Here is a 15654-nt window from a genome sequence, read left to right as displayed (position 1 = left end):
AACGTAAGTCAGTGGCAGCAATGTCATCCTGGTCACTCCATCTTTGTACTGTTAGGGAAGCAAAGTTGAAGTTTCTCCCATCTCTCTTTTCATGTGTTAAGGATTTACAGGACGACATTCAGAATCATGCCACCTCATTTGCCAGTGTTGTCAAAGACATTGAAGGGTTCCTGGAAGAGAACCAGACCAAGCTGAGCCCCCATGAGCTGACAGATCTTCGGGAAAAACTTCAACAGGCTAAAGAGCAACATGAGGCTCTCCAGGGTCGAACACGGGTGGCCCAGAAGGAACTGGAGGAAGCAGTGACCTCAGCCTTACAGCAGGAGACTGAAAAGGTAACTATAACACTTGATATTTTTCAAAAAAGAAAATTTTAGTACCTACACAAAACAGAAGCACATAGAAAGCATGCTGTTGTTGTTAGCTGCTGACGAGTTGGTTCTGACTGATAGTGATTACAAAAGAATGAAAACTCTGCCCAGTCTCTGCTATTCATAAAGTTTTCAGTGGCCAGTTTTTTCAGAAGTGGACCACCAAGTCCTTCTTCCTGGTCTGTCTTAGTCTCGATGCTCTGCTGCAACCTGTCTTCCATGGGTTTCCCTGCTGGCATTTGAAATACTGGTGGCATAGCTTCCAGCATCACAGCAATACACAAACCACCACAGTACAACCAACTGACAGATAAATGGTGGCATAGAGAGGATAGGATCACAAAAAAGGACTACTTAAGGATCAGGTCAGCGAGTCCATCTTCATTTTTACATGAAACATCCAGAAGAACTTTTAAATCAGAAGTAATAATGGTAGGAACTGCATATTACTATGCACACACACACATACAGAATGAGATTAATATCTGTATACTCACTTCTCTGGCTAATTAGAAAATTACCACCTTGGTTAGGAAGGGTAGTACATAGCATTTAATTACAGTAGGAATCAGGGCATTGGGATAAACCAAAGAGAAGATAAAGTCTGATCTTCTGTACCCCATTTAGCACTGGCAGTTAAAATTGGAATCCTTTGTTTGGCTGTAGGCTCTGACTCTAGTGAGGAAGGTAGAGAACATCGAAAAGAAAAACAAATTACATGAAGATGAATTCTAAATTCACGATTTCAGATTATGTCAGAATACATGTTAGTAAATCAATAAATAAACAGACACAACCCATTTAATTAATTAAAATACTTGAATCACAAAATAGAATTTGAGAAACAAATGCAAGCACTCAGTATTCTGCTTGGCAGAGAAAAGGACGAGAGAAGTCTGCCTTTCCCTTAGAGACAAGCAGCCAGATAATTGAATGTGACTGTGCTCTTTCTTACCCTACTTGTGTGCCACTTCTGCACCTAGAAAGGATTCCCTGAAACCTTGCTGGGGTAGGAGGACTAAATGATCTGTTAGTAAAAGCCTTTTCAAGTCCTGGGATTAGCCCTTTCTTCTTGATATTAAGAAGAAATTAAGAAATTGTTTTAAATAATTATTTTTCAACAGATGTTAGATGTTAATTCTTTTTTGTGTGTCTAAAGACTGTCCAGTCTTCCTTTAGCATAAGATTTTCCCCCTCTTAACCTATGACTGTGTAACTTACTATCTAAGGCCTTCTCACTAAATTAACTGGCTTTCAGAGTAAAGCAGCAAAGGAACTGGCAGAGAACAGGAATAAGATTGATGCTCTCTTGGACTGGGTAACTTCGTTGGGATCATCTGGTGGACAGCTGTCGGCCAGTCTTCCAAGAATGGAGCAGATCTTGGGAGCTGGCCTGGGAAAAGGAACCTTGGATGCCACTGATGGTCACAAAGGGGTGAACAAAGCCCCAGAGAAGCTGGACGAGCAATATGAGAAGATAAAGGTGAGGATGTTAGCTTCCTCACTATCTGAGGAGAATCTCTTTGGCTCTGGACAAGTCACCATGATTTCCTTTCCCTAAATCCAGTGAACTCTTCTCAGCCCATATCTTCTTTGATGTCTAAATGGCTTTTGACACTGTGTTCTTTTTACTAGGACTGCCGTTATAAATTACCACAAATTTAAATAGGTTAAAACAACAGAAATTTATCCTTTCACAGTTCTGAAGGCTAGAAGTCATAAATTAAGGTATCGGCCAGCTCATGCTCCCTGTAAAGCCTCTTAGGAGGATCATACCTTGCCTCTTATAGCTTCTGGTAACCCTAGGTATCCCTTAGTTTGTGGCAGTATAATTCTAGTCTCTGTCTCTGTCTTCACATGCTCTGTATTCACATGGCCTTCTTCCCTTTGTGTGTATTTCTGTCTCTCTTCTCCTCTTCTTGTAAGGATACCAGGCATATTGGCTTAAGGCCCACCCTGATGACCTCATCTTAACTTGATTACATCTACAAAAATCCTGTTTCCAAATAAGGTCACATTTGCAGGTAGTAGGAGTTACGATTTCAATATTATCTTCCTGGGGGACACAATTCAACCCGTAACGGACACTGTTGGTTATTCCTCTTGAAATAACTTTCTCCTTTGATTTCCATAGCACTATTCTACCCTGGTAATCCTTCTTCCTGGCTAGCTTTAGAAATACTGACATGCTTCATTTGACATCGTGTCCTAGGTCCTCTTCTTATCTTTCAGGGTGGTCTAATCTACTCACAACACTTTAGTTATCATTTGTACTGATGAATTCCATCATATATTTATCTTCAGCCCAGATGCCTGTCCTAACCTTCAAATCTGGATATGAATCCATCTGTCTGCTTGGAACTTGGAACCTCAAGCACCTTAAACCAAAAAATGAAACTCCTATTTCCTATCTAACACTGTCACTCCGTATCAAACACGTTCTTCTTCCTGTGTTGTTGTTGTTGTTATGTGCCATCGAGTCGGACCCGACTCATAGCGACCCCTCCTTGGGTTGCCCAGGCAGTATCACTACAGAAGTAGATTGCCCAACCTTTCTTCTGAGGAGAAGTGGCTGGTATTGCCTTAACTAAACAGAATCCTAGATTACTTTCTTTCCCCTACTCTACCATAGCAAATCAGTCACAGGTTCCATGTATTTTGCTTCTTATGTCTCTCTCAAAGTCATTCACGCTTCTTCCTCTCCATTGAGATGTTAGTATAGTTGAGACCACTATCAGCTTTAGCTTGTATTATTATAGCAGCTCCTACTGGTCTCCTGCCTCTTGGCTTTTACCCCCAATTCATTTCCTGTACTACCTAGTGATCTTTCTAAAATGCTATATTCTTCCTTAAAACCTTTTAATGGTTCCCTATTGTCCTTAAAAGGGGCTTTGGTGGTGCAGTGGATAAGGCATTTGCTTACTACTCAGAAAGTTTGTGATTCAAGCTCACCAGCTGCTCCATGGGAGGAAGATGAGGCAATCTACTTCTGTAAGATTTACAGCCTTGGAAACACTTTGAGGGTCACTATGAGTCAGAATTGACTCAATGGCAGTGAGTTAGTAGTTAGTTAGTGGTTAGTTAGCTCTGAAGGTGAATTCTGAACTCTTTAACATGGTTTACAATGCCTCCCTCAGGAACTATTCCTACTTACTTGGCCTTATCTCTTACCACCCCTCACACTCAAGTCTTTAGCTATATTGATCCCACAGGTCAGAGTGATCTCTTACTTGCTTCTGGGCCTTTGCATGCTCGCAGAACATTCTTGCCTCTCTGATGAGGGAAGGACCCTGTTCAGGGTTAATTTTTACTAATTTTTCAGACCATGGTTTAGAGATGAAGCCCTTCTTTACCACTTCCCAAAGTTAGATTACATATTGCTCCAATATGCTCTATTATACCCTTCCCTACATTGTAACATTTTTCACTCTTTGTTGTTTTTTTGTCTGCATTGCTCTCTAGGCTGTAGACTTAAAGGCCTATAGACACTGTTTCTTGCTCATTTTTTATTTCTGCTCATTTATTTATTCTTTAAACAAATATTGTACACCTACTGTATTTCAGGCATTGGAGATAAACCAGTGACTCAATCAGATAACCTATCTCCTAGGATATTACCTGGCACATTCAGGCATATTATATTGAATGATTTTTAAAAAGATTATATATCAAATAGTAGGGAGCAGTATTCCAGCTTTGTACAACACTCACAGCCCCCATTCTCATCCTCTGATATTTCGGGTACTTATACACACATGGATCATGTATTTTAGTCATGATACCTTTGTATCACAGGATATTCGGCTAACTGGAATACTTCTGTTGAACAGCCTGTGTGGGCCATTGCCTTATTTTGTGTTAATAGAATCTCTGCCTCTTGCATGCCACTTCTGCACTTGGAAGATACATTGTAAGTGTGTCCTCCAGGCCTGGTAGTCTGACAGTTACACAAGGCAGAGATGGTTCACTGTCCGCAGGGAGCCTCCTGACATCTTCTGCTGACGGCAGTCAGCCTGACAGTGTAGCATCTTCATCCCAGGAAGGAAACTGCTTGCATGGGTTAGAGGATGAGGTAGGGGTATCTAGCTGTTGTATAGATAAAGCTGTAATACTGCCCCCTGCTCTTTGAACAGGGTATGTTTGTCAGCCCAGCTTTCCTGAGATGATATGAGAAGCTGAAGGCTGAAGAAAAGTAGGTTAGAGTCCTTTCCTAGGTCATTGCAAGACAATATAGATAGTCAGCTCTAAACTCTCACTGTCCTCTATTAGGCTGAGGAAGAACATGATTTAAAAAAAATGCATAACTGTCTTCAAAGAACTTGTATTCCATTGGAATAGGAAAAAAAAGTCCACATATATGCACATATACATAGCTTGTACCTAAAAAAAGGTGCAAATTAACTATACTATTCAGAAATACATTTCACTCTCACTGATCTACAAACTGTTCAATAAATTAATTTTCCATGGTCTTTCATAGTAGGAATATCTTTGTGGATATGTGAGTAACATAATTCACAGCCAAAGCATCTGCAATTTTTGTATTGTCATATGTATGGCTTATTCAGCATACTCTCCCCTTCCGTGAACATGGATAATTATTAGTTGACCATTTTTATATTAGCTTAGAGTTAGGTGGCTTAATGAAAAAATCAGGTTCTGGTCCTAGTTCTGTCTCTTAATTGTGTGGCCTTAGTTAAGACATAATGACATCTTTTTTGGTATTTATTTACCTCATCTTTAGTAAGAGTAATATATTGCCTACCCACGTTAAAGGGTTGTGCCTTGAATCAAATGAGATAGTATCTGTAAAATCACTTTGAAAGCTATGAAGTCTTGTATGTAGTATCAGTTCAGCTGGTGTTAGCATATGGAATAATGCTTAGAGAGTAGGAGATATTGGTGATTTCTGAACTACTGGAAAAGTGCTCTAGTAAGACCTCACTTTACCTCTTGCTATAGACATAGCCAAATCATTGTAGTTTCCTTACTATCTTTTGTTTTGGGAAATAATTATCCAGGCTCATCACCAAGAATTGCTATCCCAGCAACAAAATTTCATCCTGGCCACCCAGTCAGCTCAGGCCTTCTTGGACCAGCATGGTCACAATCTCACACCTGAGGAACGGCAGATGTTGCAGGAGAAACTGGGAGAGCTAAAGGTACAGTATGCAACTTCCCTGACCCAGTCAGAGGCAGAGCTGAAGGGAGTGCAGAGCCTTCGAGATGAGTTGCAGAAGTTTCTGCAGGATCATAGAGAGTTTGAAAACTGGCTGGAACGGTCTGAGAAAGAACTGGAGAACATGCATAAGGGAGACAGCAGCCCTGCAGCACTTCCCTCTCTGTTGAAGCGGCAGGGGAGCTTTTCAGAGGACGTGATTTCCCACAAAGGAGACTTGAGATTTGTGACTATATCTGGACAGAAGGTCTTGGACACAAAAAACAGTTTTGAGAAAGGCAGTGAACCATCAGCAACTGGAAACTTGGTGAAGGAGAAGCTGAGGGATGCAACAGAAAGATACACTGCTCTCCATTCAAAGGTAAGGGAGAGGGTCCTGGTTTCATGGCAATTCTCAGATGACCGTAGGTAGATTCTGGGGCTTAGAGTGAGACTCTCAGGACACAGATGGGTGTGTTCATCTGTATAGTGACCCCAGGCAGAGACTGTTCTGGAGCTCCTATAAAAATGCTAAATGTGTTGGGCCCCCAGCTAATGCTTGATCTTAGCAGTATTGGAGTTTGTCTCAAGCCTCTGATAAAGGTGCTGGTGACCTTCTCGTATCCTGACCAGAAGGCTTGGGTTCCAAAGAGAGATAGCATGGGAAATCTTAAACCAATTGCACAGTCTTTATTCCTATACAGACCATCTAGGATAAATCCTTATCTTTCTATCTTATGAACTCCCTCTAGATGCTAAGGTTTAGAGTCCTATCAATTCTTCTTACCTTTGTTGTACTTTCTACCAACATCCCAAAACTCCCTAAAAGACTTTTTGCACCTTTTCATCCCTACCTTTGCCTGCAACTTGATTTATATTTCTTTGTTGGCTTGCCATATAGTTTATTAAATCTTCCTGGGTATATAATAAGGTTGGATGAAGAGTATGGAGCAAACAATGACAATCCCTTTTGTAAAAAGTCGTTGGTAGTCATCTATTCATAGAGCTCAAGCAGTACTCTTAAATGGGTTATAGTGAGTTTTCGGTAGCAAATCCAGGCCTCTTTCCTTGGGCTGTGCCCAGAAAACTGCTGCCTTTGGCCTGACCTCGCTTAAGTATGGTTTCCTTTCTTTCTCCGGCACAGTGTACACGGCTGGGTTCTCACCTGAACATGTTGTTAGGCCAGTATCAGCAATTCCAGAGCAGTGTGAACAGCCTGCAGGCCTGGATGAAGACTTGTGAGGCCAATGTGGAGAGGCTCCTGTCAGAAACTGTTGCCTCTGACCCTGGTATCCTACAACAGCAGCTTTTAACAACAAAGGTAGGATGCTGGCTGTGTTGGACTATCAAATAGACGTTGTGTTGCATGACTTTGAGTACCCCAAACAATAGCAGATACTTGCATAGGTTAAAGACAACAGTTGGGATGGTTTGAATAAGAACTGATTCCTAAACACTTTGTGCTTATCTCTGACTCTGAATAAACTGAAGATGATTCTGTAAAGCTGCTTAGCTCTAGGTTCCTAGAACCAGCTTTGATTATTTACTCAAGATATTTTTCTTTTGTCCCCTTTCATGAACAAGCAGCAGTTGCAGGAGGAATTGGCTGAGCACCAAGTACCTGTAGAAAAGCTTCAAAAAGTAGCTCATGACCTCATGGAAATTGAAGGTGTGCCAGCTCCAGACCACAAATATGCTCAAGAAACTACAGGTATGAAATAGCGACACAGATAGTTCTCCCTTAATTCCTGTTCTGTAATAGATCACATTGTTCTGTACAGGTACCTGTGGTACAAGACAAGACTAGGGCTGATGAGACAAAGATGAATAGACAGACTTATCATCAAGTAGCTTCCCCTCTCATGAACTTTATTCTTGCACAATCTAACTTTAACCCTTTTCTCCCAGGAATTTTGCCCTCTATCTTCACCCCACTTCTCCCCTTTCACAAGAAGACCAGATGTTTCTTTGTTACTTTATCCCTGAAATTTTTCCTATTGCTTAGCTGCTACCATTTATTGGGTGCTTACCATGTATGATAAAATCTTGCTCATGCTTTAAGATGTAGCAAAAAAGTCAGTCACTTTGTCAAGTCCTGACCACCACTACTACTAACTCCCCACTAAAAAACAAAAGATAGAAAATAATCGTTCTTCCTTTTAGGCTTCTCTAATATATAACTCCTACTACCAATAGAGCATTTATAATTTTCTTTTTATAGTTAATTGTGATATGCCTTCCTCTGCCTAGGAAGTGAGACATTGGCCTAGCAATTATTTTATTAGAGGGTTAAGTTTGCAGAAGGCAGAAACCTTATCTTAATTACTTTTAGGCTTCAGCATCTAGCCTGATTTCTGACACTTAGTATGTGCTAACTAAATAATGGGAACTCTGGTGGCATAGTGCCTAAGACATTTGATTGCTAGCCAGAAGGCTGGCAGTTCAAACCTACCAGCCACTCCTTGGAGGGAAGGTTGGGCAATCTACTTCCATAGAGATACCACCTCGGAAACCCAAGGAGGGCTTGCTATAAGTCGGGACCAACTCCATAGCATTGAGTTTAGTTTTTTTTTTTTCGGTTTAAGTAAATAATGCTTATTGAATTTGGCTCAAACACTAAGGGACTTTAAGCTTCTTCTTTCTATTAGTTTGTCTTGATGTCCCTTTCTATTAGTTTGTCTTGATGTCCATCATTATTATTGGTGTGCAGTTTAGATACACGCCTTTTTAAAAGCACAATATAATAATCTCTACCCTTTTTTTCCCCTGGCCTTGATTTACCAGATTCCATACTCAGCCGTTTCCAGAGCCTTTCTTGTAATCTGGCTGAGCGCTCTGCTCTGCTGCAGAAGGCAATTGCCCACTCTCAGAGTGTTCAGGAAAGCCTAGAGAGCTTATTGCAGTCCATTGGGGAAGTGGAAAGAAACCTGGGAGGGGAACAGGTGACATCACTCTCATCAGGAATCATCCAAGAAGCCCTGGCCACTAATATGGTAAGACCTGTATGCCCCTCGGGTTAGTATAGAGGGAGTCTTTACCATGTGCCAAAGTTATATTATTTTTTTAAAATATCGGAAGAGTTCATTTCCCTGCATCTTCTAGTTTTAGAAGATTTAGAGAGAAGGACTGATCCATGTAAAGATGTTTATGCCCAATTTTCAAACCATGGTTGAGCTTGAGGAAAAGTGACAACAATGTCATTTGGTGGAATGGGGTGGAGAACTAAGGGATTGAGATATAGATGTACTATGAAAGCTCAGTTGTGATTCTCCAGCCCTCTTAGGAGGTGAGCTTATAGTTTATTAGCCATTTATTCATTTGTAGCTGAGATATCTTGGGGTAAGTGAGCCAGAGCTAACAGACATGTTCTTAATGGCAGAAATTGAAGCAGGACATTGCTCGGCAAAAGAGCAGTTTGGAGGCCACTCATGAGATGGTGACCCGATTCATGGAGACAGCAGACAGCACCACAGCATCAGTGCTGCAGGGCAAACTGGCGGAGGTGAGCCAACGCTTTGAACAGCTCTGTCTACAGCAACAAGAAAAGGAGAGCTCCCTAAAGAATCTTCTGCCCCAGGCAGAGATGTTTGAGCATCTTTCTGAAAAGCTGCAGCAGTTCATGGAAAACAAAACTCGGATGCTGGCCTCTGGAAATCAGCCAGATCAAGATATTGCACATTTTTTCCAACAGATCCAGGTGAGCATACATCTGCCATAAGAAAGGCAAGGAGAGAACCAACATTTACTGAGCAGCACATGCTATGTCAGGCAGTATACCGGAAACTTTACCTGTCTTACCTTACAGAATTATAACAGCCATCCTGTTAGATACTATTTGCCCATTTTTGAAAAACACAACCTAGATTTATTTTTCACTCATACTACATGTTCAACTGAGACCAGCAAAGGGACTCAGCACATTGGGTCACACTCAAGTCACTGAGCTCACAGGTTGTTGGTGGAATAGTATTTTCAAAATAAATTCCTGGAGTGAAATTGTTGCATCAAAGGTAAATGCATGTGTAATTTTCTTAGATACAGCCAAATTCTCCTCTGTGGGGATGTCTCCATTTGCACTCCCACCAGCAATGTATGAGAGTCCCTGTGTATCACCCATAGAATGTGCTGTCAAACTTTTGAATGTTTACCAGAGTGACAGGTAAAATAGGTATTTCAGTGTAGTTTTAATTTTTCTTCTCATGAGTGAAGTTGAATATATTTTATACATTTAAGGGTCATTTATTTGTGAACTGTTGATTTGTGTCTTTTCCTATTTCAATTTTTTGTTATTTTTTCCCTCTTAATTTTTAAGAGTTCTTACATATTAGGAATATTAGCTCTTTAACTGTGATACGTGGCAGATGTTTTCTCCCATTTTTGTCCTTTGTCTTTTGACTTTGTTTATGATGTTGTGGTTTTTTTTTTTGGTGGGGGGTTTAGGATTTTCATCACTTTATTTATACATAGATTTCATGGATTAGTTTATACACATACACACATGCCCTTATACATATACACACATAATTGGTAAAAAATTGACATCGTTGTGGATGTCTTTCCATTTGTTCACATCTGTTTTTGTGTCTTTCAGGAGTGTTTTGAAATTTTATTAAGGTTTTGTACATTTTGTATTATTTTATTTCTAAGATTGTACCTTTTGTGTTGCTTTTGTAAGTGGGGTATAAGGTTTTTGCTCTTGATGTTTATATGGAGATTTTATATCTTGCTGTCATACTGAATCATTTCATTGTTTAATTTAGTTGTATTGTTAATTCTCTTGAGTTTTACAAGTATACTTTTGCATGATCTGCAAATAAAGTTTTACCTCTTCTTTACCAGTTCTTAAATCACAAATTATTTTCTTTTACTTAATTGCACTGGCTAATATCTTCAAAGAGTTTTAATAATAACGAAGACAGCATTGACCCATGTCACTTTAGTTTTGTGTATTTTACTGCACATAAATTATACTTCAATGAAATGTATTTTAAAAAATAATATTAAATAATAATGAAGATACTGTGTTAGTCCTGTTTAACAGAAGAGGCTATGGAAGCATAGAAAAACTGAGTAACTTAAGACCAAGCCATGGCTGCACAACTATGTAAATATTCTAAAACCATTCATTATGCACTTAAGATGGATGGATTTATACAGTATAAATTATATCTCAGTAAAGCTGTTTAAAAAAGAACGAAGCCAGGATTGAATTTCAGGTCATTTTGATTACAAAAACCTCCTTTTATTTTTTTCATTTTCTTATGTTTGTTTTAAGGAGGTCAGTCTCTTGATGCTTCCTGGCTATTCCCCAGTGGCTTAGAGAGATCCTGTGTGTTGAATGGTTTGATCTATCAGTTGATCCCATGCATTCGCTTATTTTCTTTTTTCACTTATTTCTAATGAGCAGACAATTGAAAACGGTTCCTTCATTGCCTTGTAGGAGCTCAATTTGGAAATGCAAGACCAACAGGAGAACCTGGATACTCTTGAGCACCTGGTTACTGAACTTAGCTCCTGTGGTTTTGTACTGGACCTATCCCAGCACCAGGATAGGGTGCAGAATCTCAAAAAGGACTTCACAGAACTACAGAAAACAGTCAAAGAAAGGTGAGTTTTCATATATGTGCTGGTCAGTGGCAGGAGCTAACGTTTTCACACTATTGGGTGCAATGATATTTCTCTCTTCCTCTTTCCTCAGAAAGGATGGCATCAAGACTTTGCTACTAAGATATAGAAGATAGCAAAGTGCCTGTTTCAGCTGTAGTTACCCAATCTACTCAATACGTAGTGTTTTGTTTTGTTTTGTTTTTAATTATTAAATAATGAATTTCATGTCAGTAATGGGCTCAGTTTTCTCTCAATAGAATCAAAAGCCCAGGTTACCTGGGCCAAAGAGCATGAACAAATTAGGGTCATAAGTAGGATTATTTGAAATAAGGAGGAAAATTGGAGACTTCCCAGACATAATTAAGGATTTTGTTGACACTTTCTGTGCTTGTTTTGACCATGTACAAATTGCTGTTTTAGAGAATGTATAGATTCTTCCTTTGAGGCAAACAAGTGAATATGTGACAAAGAAGACTTATTTTAAACTGTCAGTTCACTGTTGAAAAGCCGTGATTCTTTAGTAGAAATTATGACATGGGTTTAAGAGCATTACCAAGACTTCTTAAACAAATCTTCCTTTAGCTATATATAATCTTGGTATTGCAGATGACTGCCTTAGTTACAAGAAGAAAGCAATTTCTCAAACAAGTACTCAATTACCCATTGCTGTAGAGTTAGTTGCTGTGGACTCATGGTGACTCCATCTGTTTCAGAGTAACACTGTTACATTGAGTTTTCTTGGCTAGTGGTGCAGCAGTTAAGCATTAGGCTGCTAACCTAATGGTTGGCAGTTCAGACTCACCCCATGGCTCTGCAGGCAAAAGACCTGGCAATCTGCTCCCATAAAGATTACATCCTAGAAAACCCTATAGCATAGTTTACTCTGTCACATGGGGTCACTATGAGTCAAAATCAACATCACAATATACAGCAACAACAGTCTTTACAGAAGCAGGTCACCAGGCCTTTCTTCCACAGAGCTTTATGTTGGCAAAACACCCAGAGGCCTTATAAGTACTAAGTTATTGTGTGTTGTCATATTGACCGTATAGGACCCTATAGAACTGCCCCATAGGGTTTCCTAGATTGTAAATCTTTACAACATCATATTATCTGGTCCTTTCTCCTGAAAATCTACTGGTGAGTTTGAACCACCAACCTCACTTTTCATTTAACAGACCAGTACTTAACCATTGCATAGTGGAAGGGATGGGGACAAACACCAAGAAGCTTTTGTTTTCCTTCCCGTACATTTGACGGCCTTTTAGCTGTGTGTGAAACCAGGATCTCTGGCCTGAGTGATACATGTGGCCATTTCCAAAACTGTGATTGAATTCTCTGTGATTTATTTTCTTCATTGGTGTGTTCCACCCAGGACTAATCACTTCTCTGAGCCAAGTTTAGCATCTTGCTTGCAAAAGAAATTAGCCTTTCAGCTGGGCCTTGAAAGAGTCAAATACCTAAAAAGTAGCAGCTGGAATTTAGATCCAAGGCCTGCATTCTTTCCATTGTATCATAGTGCCTATTTAAATAACAGGCTCCTTTTAGTTTTTCTCACTTTCACTTAAGCCTGAGTAAGATTGAAGGCTCCTTCCCTCAGGAATGTCTAAACAAGGGCAATAGCTTCCAGAGTTTGACACTCTCCTATATTATATGTGGTTGTTTAGTCAAACCTGCTGTGGAAAAGATCTGGAAAGGAAAGTCCCTGCTAGGAACTGGTGCTCAGAGTTCCAGCATGAAACCTAGTCTTAGCTCCGTTGACTTCTCTACAAAGTTTAGTCTGTCAAGTAACAAAACTTCTTCATTGACAGAGAGGAAGATGCGTCATCTTGCCAGGAGCAATTGGATGGATTCAGAAAGTTAGTTAGGACCTTCCAGAAATGGCTTAAGGAAACTGAAGAGAGTATTCCACCTACAGAGACTTTCAGGAGCACTAAAGAACTGGAAAAAGAGATTGAACACCTGAAGGTAGGTAAACAAAAGGGTCTCTAGGAGTCAGGCTATGCAGCTTATTTGGACTAATCTCCAAATGTGGTAGGGTAATAGTATGAGAAATCTAAGTTAACAGTCTGCAAGTTATCAGAATAGGAATTTTTCCATTCTTTTTATGTTGTTCCCACCTACCCAAGAACTGAGCTCCATAATATCTCCTGTTTTCAAAAACAGAAAAAAAGTCTTCTAGGAATAAAATACATAAAGTTCCAGCTGTTTCTTGGGTGTCTCTGGTGTGATGGTGGATTATATAATAGACAGTTGTCAAAGTCCAATCGTTAAGAAGCTGTCTCTCTTTTTTCACAACAGTCTTTACAGAAGCAGGTCACCAAGCCTTTCTTCCATAGAGCTTTATGTTGGCAAACCTTTAGGGTGGCAAAACACCCAGGGATATTTGAGAATTGTCAGATACTTACAAACAAGCATAATAGGGGAAAAGGAGTCCAGATTCAAACAGGTTCAGTAGAGACCCTGTTATTAAGCCTTAGATAGAACAAAGACAATCCAGGATGAGAGAACCATCAGCATGTACACAGTACGGAAAGCTGAATGGAGTCTGCTGAGTTACAGCCATGGGGCTAATTATATATGATTAAAAACAAAGGGAATCATCACAAAATCATGATTGGTGGCACATCAATTCATCATTGTCACAGGTGGGACTACAGAAAGGTCCATGATTAGGATATGTATGTAACTGAACATTAAAAAGGGTTACAAGATTGGTTCTGGGGCTTGACCATGTAGCTAGGTGGTGGTCTAGATATGACTCTTGACCATGACACTTAAGTCAAGCTACAATGCCAGGGCCCCAACCTTAATTTAAATTAGATAAGGATGCACCCAGGCCAGTTCTCTAGTTCTTTGTGTGAGCTCAATCAGCTTTCAACCCCAGTCTTCCTGAGGGCATACTGCCTCTCCCTAGGTTTGTCCTGGACGTCGTCTATGCATAGCCACAATTTTGGTTTAAGGGTCAGAAAGAACTCAAAAGGCATCTAAAACTTATGTCAAGCCTCAAAGTAGAGTTAGGGCTCCCACTGTAGACCACAGCTTTTCACAAACCAAGTGCTTTAGAGTTTAAGCTCTAATGCACAAGTAACCAGAACATGATAAGGAAATTGAGAAGGAAAGAGCTAGCAGTAAGTACTCCAGCGAATAAAGGAAAAGTTAAAATCAGATGGTTAGAAGGGTACCCTCAAGGATAGACCAAGCTTCCTCCTATCCCCTGAAGAATCCCTCTGTACCATCTTTTTTTTTTTTTTTAATTTTTATTGTGATTTGGGTGAAAGTTCATAAAGTAGATTTGTTTTACAGTTCATATGTACTTTGTTGTTTACATAAATGACTGTTTTAATCTTTTCATTTTAATTTTTATTGTGATTTGGGTGAAAGTTTACAGAGCAAATTCATTTTCCATATAGCAGCTCACATACACTTTGTCTCATGACATTGACTGTAATTTCCCACAATGCAACAGCTCCCCTCCCACTTCCTTTCCATGGTTACCTCTTCCCTGTGTCCTTCCCTCCCATGCACTCCTGCCCCACGAGCTGTCTCCTTGCGTGTACACAGTGTTTCTATTCTCCCATGAGTGATCCCTCCGAGGAGTGTATCTACCAATGTTCAGCTCATATGCTTGTCTTATGTTTCGCTGGAAGCCACAGGAGTGGGTTCAATTCCAGATCATATACATTTTGTTTTGTGATGCTATACCATTTTTGATTCATAGTCGGACATCCAGCCTCTGCCCACACTGGTAACATATCTCTTGTTTTTGTTGGAATCTGCCAAATCTGCCTATAACTGACATGTGTACATTTGTCCTTATTTTCTCGGTTAAGCAGGCTTTATCTTGAGCAGAAAAAAGAGAAGCGTTTAATTGCTTGCAGAGAGCATTTGCTATGGGGAATTCCCTAGGGCAGAAGTTCCCAAACTTTCTTGTTTCCCAAGTTAATGTTCCTGTAAATTTTTCTCAAACACCTCTAGGCCAAAAACTACCTGTCAGTTCCACTCTAAGTAATTTGGTCCAAACAACTTAATAGTAGTTGTTCATGTGGTGGCCAAAAGATGTCACTGTATTTCCCTCAAAACATTTAAAATATCTTGTTAGTCAATGAAATTTGAGGGCTGTGGCCCTGTGGAATCAAAAGTGATCAATAAGAGAAATGATAAGCAATGATTGAGGATCAGTGTGAAGTTAGGCAGCACGAGTTTGCTAGATGTAAAGGTTCTGTCTTTCTCTGCTACTGCTCTGCAGCTTAAAGTCAAAAACCAAGTTAATTGCCAGGGAAATTCAGTGTGGAAGAAGGGAATAAAGACTAAGATAGCGGCCTGCTTTGAAAGGAATAAAATTCTGCTCTGGCATATAATCCACATCTTGGAGATTTAGCACCAAGTGGTACTTTTGGCCTTAACCAAACGCGGTTGTTTGCTATCATCTATCACAGTAATTAGAACTCTGGCTTCCAACCCAACCTAAGTTCCCTTGATAAATGCAAAGTGTAGCCTGTTGTTGTTGTTGTTGTT

The 15654-nt window shown here is 39.9% G+C and overlaps 1 protein-coding gene across 1 annotated transcript in view; it reads left to right on the top strand.

Annotated features, from left to right (window-relative positions):
* Positions 1-15654, top strand: part of MACF1 (microtubule actin crosslinking factor 1) — a 307684-nt gene that overhangs the window by 156343 nt on the left and 135687 nt on the right. Inside the window, exons 43-51 of the mRNA XM_042781878.1 lie at positions 102-335; positions 1630-1854; positions 5393-5911; positions 6674-6850; positions 7117-7240; positions 8314-8522; positions 8909-9226; positions 10970-11136; positions 12948-13104. Of these exons, the coding sequence (XP_042637812.1) occupies positions 102-335; positions 1630-1854; positions 5393-5911; positions 6674-6850; positions 7117-7240; positions 8314-8522; positions 8909-9226; positions 10970-11136; positions 12948-13104 (2130 nt within the window). The remainder of the gene's footprint in view (positions 1-101; positions 336-1629; positions 1855-5392; positions 5912-6673; positions 6851-7116; positions 7241-8313; positions 8523-8908; positions 9227-10969; positions 11137-12947; positions 13105-15654) is intronic.

The sequence above is a fragment of the Orycteropus afer genome, unplaced genomic scaffold, assembly GCF_000298275.1.
Source record: "Orycteropus afer afer isolate SDZICR_OR568_19922 unplaced genomic scaffold, OryAfe1.0 scaffold00192, whole genome shotgun sequence".
In the NCBI taxonomy this organism is placed as follows: domain Eukaryota; kingdom Metazoa; phylum Chordata; class Mammalia; order Tubulidentata; family Orycteropodidae; genus Orycteropus; species Orycteropus afer.
This window is presented reverse-complemented; position numbering and strand designations above follow the sequence as displayed.